We start from the raw sequence: 12,428 nt of genomic DNA, 5'->3' as shown, positions 1-12,428 counted from the left end.
TAACTATAAAGATAGTTAAGTAGTGGAATAAGCTACTTAAAGAGGTGAAAATAATATAAATATATAAAGTGCATTTCATCCAAAGCTATTTGTATACTAAGAGCTTCAATGGGACTAATGTATAAAGATAAGCACAAGTGTGTCTGCAGATTTGGGGCCTATTTTTCGAAGTACAGGTGAGTCGCATCATATACGCATTTAACTTACACAAATTCAACTATATGCGCTCCGCAAAAAACCCCCAAAAAACAAGATACCTGTAAATAGTGCGGACGATTCCACCCACAATTCCACTCCATGAGCATATGCCCCGGAGTGAGCATGAGATGGGAGACGTGAATCTGCTATTCCCTCAGTCAGTCTCAGTTCCCGCATGCCTCTCATAGTGTAAGTATATTGCTGTGCTGAGCGTGATTCTAGTGTTTAAAGATACTGTATGTATTTTTCGTACAACATGGCTCCTAAACGCAAGCCAACTACTTCATCTGATGCTCAACCGAAGAAACCATGATCTGTTCCAATGCTGGAGGAAAAACTGGCTGTGTTGGACTTATTGAGAGATGGTATGTCGGTTTCCAACATGGCGCATAAATATGACTGCAACAAATCTAGCATCCGTGCCAGCAAGATGAGAGAGAGAGAAATTCATCAAGCTAGTGGCATCTAGTGCTCCAATAACTGCTAAGGTGATGAGCTAGATGCGTGATAAGACTTTAGTGAAGACTGAAAAGGCATTAAATTTATGGCTGGAAGACATGAACTGTAAACGTGCCTGTTTATGGCTCTTAGCCTCTGTGCGCTGTTCAAACCTCCCGCGGAAGAGGGACAGCCTTTTGATGAGAAGGAATTCAAAGCCAACCAAGATTGGCTTAACAGTTTTAGTAACTGCTTCAACCTCAAAAACGTGCAGACTACTGGTGAACCTGCATCTGCCAATGAAGAGGCAGCAAAAGCCTACCCTGAAAAATTAAAGAAAATCATAGAAGAAAAGGGTTATCTTCTGGAACAAGTTTTTAATGCTGACGAGACTGGGCTCTTCTGGAAAAAAATGCCCACTTCAAAATCAGAAAGACAAGCCCCTGGCTTCAAAGCAGCTAAAGACCATGTCACTGTTGTTTTTTGGCAATGTGGCTGAGCATTTAATAAAGCCAGGCTTGCTCTACAGGGCTGCAAATCCCTGTGCCCTCAAAGGCAAGAACAAAAATCTCCTGCCTGTGTTCTGGCAATCAAATAAAAAGGCTTGGGTGACGGCAGCATTATTTCTGGATTGGTTCCACAAGTGTTTCATTCAGGAGGTCAAGCGGTACCTCGAAGAGAAAGGACTTGACTTTAAAGCGTTGCTGATCGTAGACAATGCTCCTGGCCACCCTGCGGCACTCCAGTTTACCCTGGGCAGTGGGACTCAGGCTTTGGCTTTGGCCCTAACAAGTTTAACACCAACCTTTGGGGTCCCGACCCACAGTTTGAGAACCTCTGGCAACAGTATACATACCTTCTCCCTCCTCTCTGTGTATAGAAACATATATTTTACACTTGAGGCACTGACAAAATAGAAGCATTTGGTACTGATTCACTAAACTGTATAGAGGATATTATCTCTCTTGTGTATATCCTAAAGAAGGTGTGTTCGGTACATTCTCCATAAAAAAAATTAAGCCAATGGCTTTCTGAAGTATCTTTTTTTATGCATCTGAGTGACCCAGGGTAAACATACTGGAGTTTATAAAAATGAATGTTAGTCAGAAATGTTAGGAATCCATATTAATGTAGCATTTGAAAATTTTATTTGGTAAAATGTTTTTCTCTTACTTTCCAGCTCAGTGATGAAAACGAACAGCTACTTAAGAAGTTGAAAAGGCTGCGTAGAAAAAATCAACAGCTAGAAAATGATTTGGCTCAGATCCAGGAAAAACTGCAGCTGGAGCAGTTAATGCATGACTGTGTCACAAGCAGAGAGTAAGAATTATTATTTCCCTGGATTAAAGTCTTGATTTGAGACACCTGTATGCAGAGGTGACATTGCTATGCAGAACTTGGGTACTTGTCCCCTGATGGCATCTTTTTAGATCAGAGGTTCTCAACCTCCCCACCCCGACCACTATAAAAACTCCACGGCCCAGCTATGTGTTTGCATATAAAAGCCAGGGCCAGCTTTAGGGGGTAGCAAGCGGAGCAATTGCCCCTGGGCCCCATGCTACAGGGGGCCCTGCAAAGCTAAGTTGCTCGGGATTCAGCTTCAGCCCTGGGTGGCTGGACTTGGAGCCCCAGGCTTCAGCATCATGTGGTGGGGCTTTGGCTTTCTGCCCTGGGCCCCAGCGCATCTAATGCAGGCCCTGCTTGGCAGACCCCCTGAAACCTGCTTGCAGCCCCCAAGGGGGCCCCGGACTCCTGGTTGAGTACCACTGTTTTAGATGAGCCATTAAACATAATTTGTTCTGCTTATCTTCGTTGGCTGTCCGTGCAACGAAAAAAGGAGATGATAAAAGTCTTGGGGCACTGCTCAAAAAAGAGTAGAGGGCAATCCTGGTGCTCTGGACAAAATTCACACTGTGAGTGCAACAGCAAGTTGTAATATCTGTCTGTATGTGGCTGCTGCGTTTGCTTACTCAGTGTGCAACCAGTATCCAACTTAGTGTAAAGTGCTCTAGGATATTTTGATGGTAAATAAACCATCAGTGAGTGTAATGTGCAATACTTTAAGTATTAGTGTTATTTAAAACATCTGGATGTGAAGATTTGATTTTTTTTTTTTTAAGTTTTGGTGCTTTGAAAAGTAGCTAGATAGCATTCCATGTATCTCTGTGTGCAGTATTTTCAGTAGGACTTTCCATACAGAGTGGAAAACATGAGAAGTGTAAACTTGTATTTTGAGGTCAAAAGAAAAAATGTCTTCATTTATCCTTTCTACTTTAAAATGTCCCATCACAGTTTTGAAATCTTTTTGCATTGTTGAGTGGGAGAGAGACCATCCTTAAGCTGTTGCATTTATGTCAATTAAGTGTTCAGGTTCAAACAGAATCCCACTTATGGCACAAGGGAGCTGGCAGTCACAACAAGGAAATGAAAGTAGCAAGCGAAAGTGCCAGGTAAGTTCTTCTGGGGACTTGCTTATTTACAAGGTTAATGAAGCATGTCTTCTCTCACTGGAACTAGCATACTTTAAGAGTCTTATGTGGTGATTCACTTCTCTTGGGTAGAATGTGGAGTACGTTATTCATGATAAATGTCATATGGGTATGTGAGATGTTGCTTGGAAGTAACTTTCAGTGTATTTGAGGGCATTCAAATTCCCACATTATGCTATAGATATGAAAATTTATTTTAAGTGTTGAGAAAGGAAATGCTTTGACAATGCTTCAGACAATGAAAGTAGAGAAAAATATTTAAGGATTGAGTAGAAATTTTCTCCACAACTCACTCTCTTAGGGAAAATAGAAGGAAGTGTGGAAGCTTAGGGAAAAATGGAAAGAAGTTGGGAAGCTTGTGGAAAGGAGAAAGATAAATTACATAATTTGAGGTTAGGAATCTAGAAGTATTAAATGTAAGTCATTCGTTGGACAGTGCACTGTCCAATATAAAACCACAGCAGTTAAATCATCTGATTGCTCTCGTCTGTTACTGTTTGAACAAGAAGTAATTTCTTTTACATTGGGGTTTGTGAATTATTGCTGAATATAAACTCTCATAACTGGCTTGTGATGTGAAGGGTACAGTTTTAGTTCAGTTCTCAGAAGGAGCATTAAGGCTGTCGTCATGCAATTTGTAGTGCATACAGGGTCTGCTTTGCTTGCACGGTGCCCTGTTAAGTTCATTGGGACTCCATATAGGTGTAGCAGTCCATTCATGCTCCTATCAGTTGCAGGATTGGAGTCTTACATTTTATTTGTCAAGGTTTTGGATCAAATTAAAGATTTGAATACATATTTTGTAGGACAATAGTTATTGGGAAGTCACCAAGAATTTGCCTAAGTGGTAGGAATTCTCCTATCTTTGCTAATATCAAATGTTCATAATTAAAAATCCCTTTCACTGAAGTCTGAATTATATACAGTAGTTCCATTGACAAGAAGAAGGGAGACAGAGCCAATATCTTGATAAATGGTTTGCTTTCTCAGCACTTAAAATGAATCTGACTTTTACTGTGTTTTTAGCCCATCACTATTTTCTCTATAATAGTTAATGAGTATCCTTATTCAGGAGATAGTTGTAATGCATGTGTGGTAATGTTTATTCTCCTGTCATTTTATTGCACTGTTAAAACTTGTTAGGTGAAATAGGATACAACACATTTGTGCAGTTATATTTGTCTTTATCAGCGAAATGTAAAAAAATAAAATCTTGTACATCCTGAATATTTCTCATTCTCCCTTTTCTAACTCTAGTTGTGAGGTGTTTCTGTGAAGGTTAATAAAATAAGTTTAAAATGCCAATAATTCAATATAAGCACCCTATGTTTCATGAGACCAAGAAATAAATTTATCCATAACAAACCTTCAAAGAGTTTGTGTGTACAGCTTTATAGAAAACTGAGGTTTTATCATAGTGTCTGTTTCAGAAAGCACAGGGTTCTTAATATAGCCAGTTGCATTTTGTTCTCAGTAAGAGCCCAATCCAATACCCATTGAAGTCAGTGACCTTTGAGTCAGGCTTGAATAGTCCAATCCTTAATCCATGAAGTCATTGGGTCTACTCATATGAGTAAGCATTGCAGGTATGAACCATACATTACTGTTCTTTGTTGATGTCTAGCATACACCTTTTTTTGTGAATCTGTTTTGGATTTATTTCATAAGAATGTTGGTATTTGAATGGACATATTTCTTATACAGATAACTTGGGTTATTGCCTAAGATTATGCTCTGTTTCTAGTAGTTAATGAACATGTTCATGGTGTAATAGGAGAAACATCCATGCATATTCGCTAGTTCAGTGGTTTTCAAACTTTTTTTCTGGGGACCCAGTTGAAGAAAATTGTTGATGCCTGTGACCCAACAGAGCTGGGAATGAGGGGTTTAGAGTGTGGGAGGGGCTCAGGGCTGGGCAGAGGGTTGGGGTGCGGGGCTGAGAGCTGCGGGGTGGGTTCAGGAATGAGGGGTTCAGGGTGTGGGGAGGGGCTGGGGCAGGGGGTTGGGGTGCGGGAAGGGATTCTGGGTTTGGGGGGGACTCAGGGCTGGGGGAGGGGTTCTGGGCTGGGGATAAGGAGTTTGGGATGCAGGAAGGGGTTCCCTGGAAGCGGCCAGCAGCAGGTCTGGCTCCTAGGTGGAGGTGCGCAAGCAGCTCCACGCGACTCTCGCCTGGAGGCACCAGGGAGTGTGGCTGGCAACGGGAGTATGGAGCTGGTGCTTTGGCGGTGGCAGCGCACGGAGCCCTGTGGCCTCCCTGCCTAGAAGCTGGACTGCTGCTGGCCACTTCCGGGGCACAGTGCAGTGTCGGAAAAGGTAGGCACTAGCCTGTCTTAGCTGAGCAGCACAGCTAATGGGACTTTTAACTTCCCAGTCGGCGGTGCTGAGCAGAGCAAGTCGACCCAGTGCCTCAGATGCCGCAACCCAGTACTGGGTCGCAACCCACAGATTGAAAAACACTGCATTAGTTAATCTATGGACCTGATTTATGTAGACTCAGAGATATGAAATATAACTACAATCCAAAGGGTTTCCGTATAACTAACACATTACCAAATGCGAGCCGTTTTTTCTTTCTTTTTTTTTTTTTTAAAGGATTCTAGTATGAAGGAATAAAATGGTAGTTTGCATGCTATAATCATCAGTTCACACACTTTTTTCTGTTATCAGAATACTTCAGATGTATAATAACCTGCAGAAACGTTATGACAGAGAAATCAAAACAAACCAGGAACAAAGTGAAACAATTAAAAATCTCAGTGTAAGTAGTGACTGTTCAGTTTATTTCAAATAATTTAATGTGACATTTAAGGGTAAGTTTTGAGCTTTCCTAATATTTGTATAAATGGTCATGAATATTTCTCTTTTCATTTTTTTTTCTTTTTCATTTTCTCTCTTTTCCTTCAGTTCACAGGTGAATGGTCTTTGACTTTAAGAGTAAATTCTGTCACTGCTCTTTGGTCCATGACTTCAATGTTGATTGCCTTTAGGCTATTTTTGTAGATATTTGTAAGAACTGGCTCAATCTGACTGGAGTTAGTGTTCATTATATTGGGATAAACACCATTTTTGCTATTGCTAGAAAACAGAGTTGCATAATTGTTATGCAGTTTAAAAACTTCCTAATAATATTTCATAGTGAAACAACAAAAGAGATTTTTAAAATCCAGTTATGTAAAAATACAACAATTTTCCTTATCTAGTTGCTATTTTAGTATTTACTTTTAAAAATGTGGGACATGCTGTATCTGGCAATATTAAGTAATGTTGCAAACTAACATTTCCCATACATTTAAGTGCCTCTTCAGATTTATGAAGTCTGATTAATCATTTTTCAAAATAGAATGTCATGGTTGTTGTGTGGCTGATATCAGTAGGTTCAGATCAGGACCAGTGTAAAATGTTTCAATTTTTTTGTGGGAGAAGGATTGGTATTTCTTATTTGTGTATATATATTTATAACAGATTTTTGAAAAAAATTGGTGTTTGCAGGATTTGCTCTTATCCTTCATGCTTTTGCTGGTAAGTTCTGTTCTAAATTAGATAGTGAGAGCTTTGAATTGGGGCTCAAGAGATACTGTATTTCTAATCACATAAAGCTGAGATTGATTTTTTTTTGTACACTTCTGCTTTACATTTTCTAATTTTTTTGAACATAGATTAAAATTCATGAGCTAGAGCATCAACTTCAAGGACAAAAGCAAAGAATTGAGCAGCTGGAATGTAAAAAGGTTTCCCAGAAGGACAACGCTGTTTCTGGAGTAAGGACTCCAACAGCAGAGAGAGAAATAACATTATCTCACGGATGCATTTGTAAGAAGAAGGGAGCCTGTTCTTGCAAATATTTAGGTAATAGATATGCGGGGCAGTTTACAAAACAAACATTGAATCCCTGCTCTGGTGCTTTTATACATGTCATGTCTCATCAAAGAGGATGCATTTCATCCTAACGCATAGGGCTCACTCAAGGCCATGTGCTTCACTTAGCCCTTATTGTAGTATCTGAAGTGCTATTAATCTTTGAAAAGTTGATGTCTGAAAATGGCCCTATCTGATCAATAGATCTACATTTGTGTGGATTTAGTCTCATATTTTTGTATTTTAGTGATAAAAAGCGTTTGCTGCTTTTTACTTTTGCTTAGACCTATAAAGCCAGTTTAGCTCTGGGAAAGGAGCTGTAGTCTATATCTTGTCTATCAACGTTATTTGCTATGTTATAGTCAGCTGTACCTGTACGAACCCGTTTGAGGCAGTCTTGTTGCACAGGTATTCGGCATCATACTTTAGACTTCAGAATCTTAATTTTTGGTGATGTTGTATGAGGGAGAACCTAGCCAGATCTAACCCTCCATCTCCCCCCCTCCCCCTCCCCCTTTTTTTTTTTTACTGTAAACTTGGCACCTTTGTTATGGAAGCTAAGAGACAAACCTAGACCCTGCACAGTATAATTTTCATAGGGTCACTTTTCTAGAATAGAGCAGAGTGGAACAGGATTGTATCTAACTAATGGAGGAAACCTGCAGGGGAATAGTTTATATATAGAATGCCCAAACTACTGTGACATCAAGGTTTTTATTCAAAGCCAAGAACTCACTGCAATTCTAAAGAAAATTCTTATCAGTAATAGATGGCATGACGTCATAGCTCAGAAGATCACATCTGACCATCCAAGTCAAGGAGACAGGAGAGGAGTCAAATCGTGTAAGAGCAGAGTTTCTGATAGTTGGATAGAATGCTAGCAAAGCAAAAATCTCAGAATAGGCTTTTATAAAAATTGACATAAAAACTGTCCCACTGGCAGATCCTGTGATCTTGTAGTTGTTGGAAATGCGAAGGATCAAATTTTTAAAGGAGAATTTCCCACCCCCCCTAAAATATGAGCTGTAATTTGCATAACAATAACACCAAACTCTGGATATAGTGTAATATGATTGATAGACATGTGAGAAGTTAATTGTAATGATTAAAATATGAATTTTTAATTTGAATGTAGTGCTATTGCTGCTTGAGATTCAAAAGCTGAAGAAGAAAAATGAGAAGCTGTCTAGAGAAAGGAGAATGCAAAGAAATGAATTACCTGGATTAGACAAGGTAACTTGCTTTTAGGATAAATTTCATAATGGACAAATTTATAAAACTAACTTGCTAGTGTGTATTAGCCATAGATGAAGTGCTTGCTGTTGTACATATTGACTCAAATATGTGTTTGCTTTAGAAAAGGAATACAGATTAACAGTTCTTTGGTTTAATTTCCTCCATACCCACTTGTTCAGGAAGAGGAGTAATTGGAATTCAGCTGAACCTTTGCTTTTAACTGCTTGATTCTCTTGTGAACACGCTTTTATCTTGGGCCACTTCTGTCTCTAGTCTTCCACCTTGAGGTTATTTGCTCCATGTTACAGAGACATTGACTGAAGTGTAAATCGATTGACTTAGTTCTGCCCAACAGATAGATAATTGCGTTGAGAACAAAAACAAATTTCCCAAACTAAGTATCCACTGCTGCTCTGTAATATTTGTGAGCGGAGGATTATTCTTCCATAGAGTTAGTTACTCCTAGGCAAGACTTTTCACTCTTCTTTGCTGGGCTGTTAAAAGTGACATTTGGACGAGGGGAGGAGGGAGTTAGTGGGAAGTGTTGGTAATTCTTGAAATGAGATGGTAAGAGTTGGAGGTCTAATCTTACTGTTCAGCTGAGTTATTTGAATATCCAGATGAAAGTTTTCTTCATTTTTAGCAGCAAATTTCCTTTCAGCTGTTTTTAGATTTTTGTGTTTGCATAAAGCTGATTATTTCAGCTTGGTCCTTTTGATTGGAGGACAAACATTAATCCATTCACTCTTGGATCTGTAGCACATGCTGGCATCATTGACATTCAAGTGATTTGGGAACTTCAGTCCAGTTAGGTGCTTTTGAAAATTTTAAGCTTGGTGTGTAGAGAGTAATCCTAATAATTGTATAGTCATGAGTGTTTGTTTGTTGAAGAATAAATTCAGATACTGACATAACTTGTCCCTTGTTTTCAGTACTAATTTAGTATTTCCTCTTGAAGGAAGTACTGCCTTGTCCTGTTGTTCTCATCGGCTCCAACAGGTTTTTAGCTGGGTAGTACTTACAGATCCAACAGGAAGTGGTGGTGTTGATTTATTGTGTGTGACTATTTTCTAAGAATTGTTACTGAATCAGTATGGCCCAGCCTGATGTTTTATTTAGGAGGTAGAGATGAGAGATCTATCTGAGGATCTAATTATTTGTCACTAAGGTTGTTATTACTGATATACTAGTAGCTGAAAGCCTGTGATATCGCACAGGTGTGGCAGTTGGGCCACACACTCCTCAGTCTGTGCAGCCTGTCTCATACAACCAGTACAACTGTTGCATGCAAATTAACTATAGAGGAAGGGCGGTGATTGGTTGAGTTGCCTCTGATATCACAATGGTCTAGGACTTGTGGCTTGGCATATATACATGCCTGCTGTAGCTACACACCACACAGATGTAATTCATAAAATCAAAGTGGCTGAGAACTTAAAAATTGCACAGTAAAACAGGGAATCTTAATGATGATTGAATTTGGTGATATTCTGAACAAAAAGAGCTCTCAGCCATGCTTGTAGCTGTTTCTGTCTTCTCACACTGACTCAACAGACATTGTAGGCTTCCGAGTGACACACAGAGTAACAATTGTAGAATTTTATTATACAGATGACTACAAGATGTGTGTAGCAGGTTACAAAACCAACACTGACTCCCTTCTCCAAAGCACTTAGTCAAAGTAAAAACAAGAGAAGAAAACAGTAGAATCTGGAGGCATCTTTATCATGTAATCTCTTTTGAAAGTAGTAGATTCTGTGTCACCGTTCGGGCTAGAATTCTGGGTGATTACATTCTGTCTACTATTGCTATACTTCCTCTGTAAGTGATTTGGATATGCTGTTCTTTTACTGTCCTAAACTCTGGAAGATTGCCTGTGCAAGTCATTACCTTGATTCCTCCATTTCTGAAATCCTTATCCATACCTTAATCTCCTCTCTCCTTGACTATTGCAGTTCCAGTTTTTACGGACTCACTCCTAACTCTCAGCTCTCCAGACTCCATGATGTGTGGAATTCTGCTGTCTGGCTTTTGCAAATACAGGGAAATGTAACTACATTTCCATTATCAGACACCTCTTTTGGCACCTGATTCACTTTGAGATTCCTTTGAAACCCCTTTGTTTTTTAAAATTGTCGCTGATTTGTTCCCTGTGTCTTTGTGGACTTCGCTTTCTCTCTTGAATCCGTCCTCCTATCTCTGTCCACACCACTGGGTTTGTGTGACTACCTTTCCATTTAGAACTTCCTTTTTGTCTTTCTGCAACATTGACTCTTCTCTCCTTTGCTTCTCTCTTAATTTCTTTTGCTGCTATCATATTTTTTTATTTTACTTTCTATTATTTGTCTGTAAAATATTTTGAAACTGTTTGTATGAAAGTTGCTATATATATAAAAGTTGTAAGCTGTTGTGCAGTGTTGCAGTTAGCCACCACATCTCAGTTGAGATGTGGTTGCAGCCTCAGTGGTGACCAAAGTGATTCCTATGTGTATAACTTGAAGAGTACTCTGAGGGTACATCTACATGGCCCACAGCAGCGAGTGCCAGAGCCTGAGTTGATAAACTTGATGTCACTCTACTGCACTAAAAATGGCTGTGTTGATGTTCCAGCTCAGGCTCTGAAGCCCACCTCCCTCATCAGAGCCTGAGCTCTGTCCCAAGCTGCAATGTACAGCTGTTTTTAGCATGTTAGTGGAAGTTTGAGTGTATCGACTCGGGCTGAGAGACTCGCTGTGTCTGTACCCTGAGAAGTAGGCTGAAGCAGGGGAAAATTTTGAGGTATGACTATAACCTTCCAATGTCTAATGGGAAATGTAACTTTAGAAAAAAATAGATGAATACTGAATTTTCTTTTTTAGGAATTTTTCGACGAGATAGAAGATTTAAAGTATGCTCTACAAGAATCAATAAAACTGAATAATCAGTATGAAAAGTGCTTGAAACACATAAGTTCAACATATGGACTTGCTTTTGCCACACCTTTTGTAACTAGTAATAGAAATTAAACATTCCATTTAGATTTTTCATGTTGAATTCTCTCCCCAAAATACAGATCAACCTGGTTACCAGGTTAGCACTTCATTTTCTACAATAAAATCATGACTTTCTTGACTCTAACATGCAATTTTACAGTGTTATGTATCTTTTACTTGACTGTGTGCCTTTGTTATATAGTTTTTGAATAAACTGTCCTTTTATAATTTTGTTTTAGAAATTCAGTGGTTCTGCTTCATTTGTTTGAAATGGATGTTGCAGGAATAAATAATGTGCATTTTTTTATAATCTTTGTATTTAAATGTGACTAATTGTCCAGCTTTGGCATTTTATTATGATAGGCTTCATGGGCTTAGTCTTCAATTGTGGTAGAAGAAAGATCAATGCAGCTGAGGAGGGGCATTGCAAAGGTGGTTTTAAGGTGCTGTGCAGTCAGATCATTTGGGTGCAGGGGAGCAGGAAACAACCTGCCCCACTCTCCAGGGTGGGAATTGCTACAGTAGTTCTTTGCTACTTGAGCTTCATTCCAAGCAGGCAAAATCTCTGGAGGATTAGTGGCCTGGCTTTAGGGTTACTTTGTGCTAGCAGTTTGATATAAAGCTGCCCTAACACAGCCTAGGATCTGGCCTATTATTTGTAAATTCACTGAGGACCCAGTAACCCCAAATTCCTAGTTTGAAATGGTCCAATGAAAATTTTACCCAGATGTTCCTAACTACTATCTTATTCTATGTGTTTGTTTACTCTTTGCATGGCATTTTTTTCCTTATTAAATAAAACATGAACTTTCTGTTCATCAACTAGCTGGTTTCTCAAGAGTGTTGTACAGAGAGACTCTTGGACAGATTTGAGGGAGGAGAAGGTAGTTGCTTTACCAAGGTAGTTGCTTTAGTTGAGGGAGGAGAAGGTAGTTGCTTTTCAGTTTTGGGAAGGTTCTCCTCCATATAAAGGGCAGCATGGAAGAAGGTGTAGAGATGTTATAGTAAAATTCTTTATTTTTCCCAATTTTTAGGGTGTCCCATATGAATCTTTTACCATTGTAAAAATATACAGCGAGGAGGAATAAACATGGTCATCTGCAATTTGCAAAGTCTGCTGAATAATGCAGAAATCTTCATTATAATACATTGGCTCTGCCTGAGCTATTTAAAAAGAGTCAAGAAGGTGAAAACCCTGCTGTCCCTTTTATCATGCTATGTTAAAACTTTCAAAACTATA

The 12,428-nt window shown here is 39.2% G+C and overlaps 1 protein-coding gene across 9 annotated transcripts in view; it reads left to right on the top strand.

Moving 5' to 3' along the window:
• LOC140906847 (uncharacterized) overlaps positions 1-12,363 on the top strand; it is a 79,555-nt gene extending 67,192 nt beyond the window's left edge. For 4 of the 9 annotated variants that reach the window (XM_073331628.1, XM_073331630.1, XM_073331632.1 and 1 more), the window contains 6 exons: positions 1,817-1,956; positions 3,000-3,086; positions 5,793-5,883; positions 6,782-6,971; positions 8,116-8,213; positions 11,075-12,360. In XM_073331628.1, coding sequence (XP_073187729.1) covers positions 1,931-1,956; positions 3,000-3,086; positions 5,793-5,883; positions 6,782-6,971; positions 8,116-8,213; positions 11,075-11,221 — 639 coding nt within the window. In that variant the 5' untranslated portion in view covers positions 1,817-1,930 and the 3' untranslated portion in view covers positions 11,222-12,360. Of the gene's footprint in view, positions 1-1,816; positions 1,957-2,999; positions 3,087-5,792; positions 5,884-6,781; positions 6,972-8,115; positions 8,214-10,171 lie in introns of all 9 variants that reach the window. The other 5 variants (XM_073331627.1, XM_073331626.1, XM_073331623.1 and 2 more) reach the window with 3 other exon arrangements.
• Positions 12,364-12,428: the final 65 nt, after the last annotated feature.

The sequence above is a fragment of the Lepidochelys kempii genome, chromosome 2 (genome assembly GCF_965140265.1).
Source record: "Lepidochelys kempii isolate rLepKem1 chromosome 2, rLepKem1.hap2, whole genome shotgun sequence".
Lineage (NCBI taxonomy): Eukaryota > Metazoa > Chordata > Testudines > Cheloniidae > Lepidochelys > Lepidochelys kempii.
The sequence above is the reverse complement of the archived record's forward strand: the minus strand, read 5'-3'. Positions and strand labels throughout refer to the sequence as shown.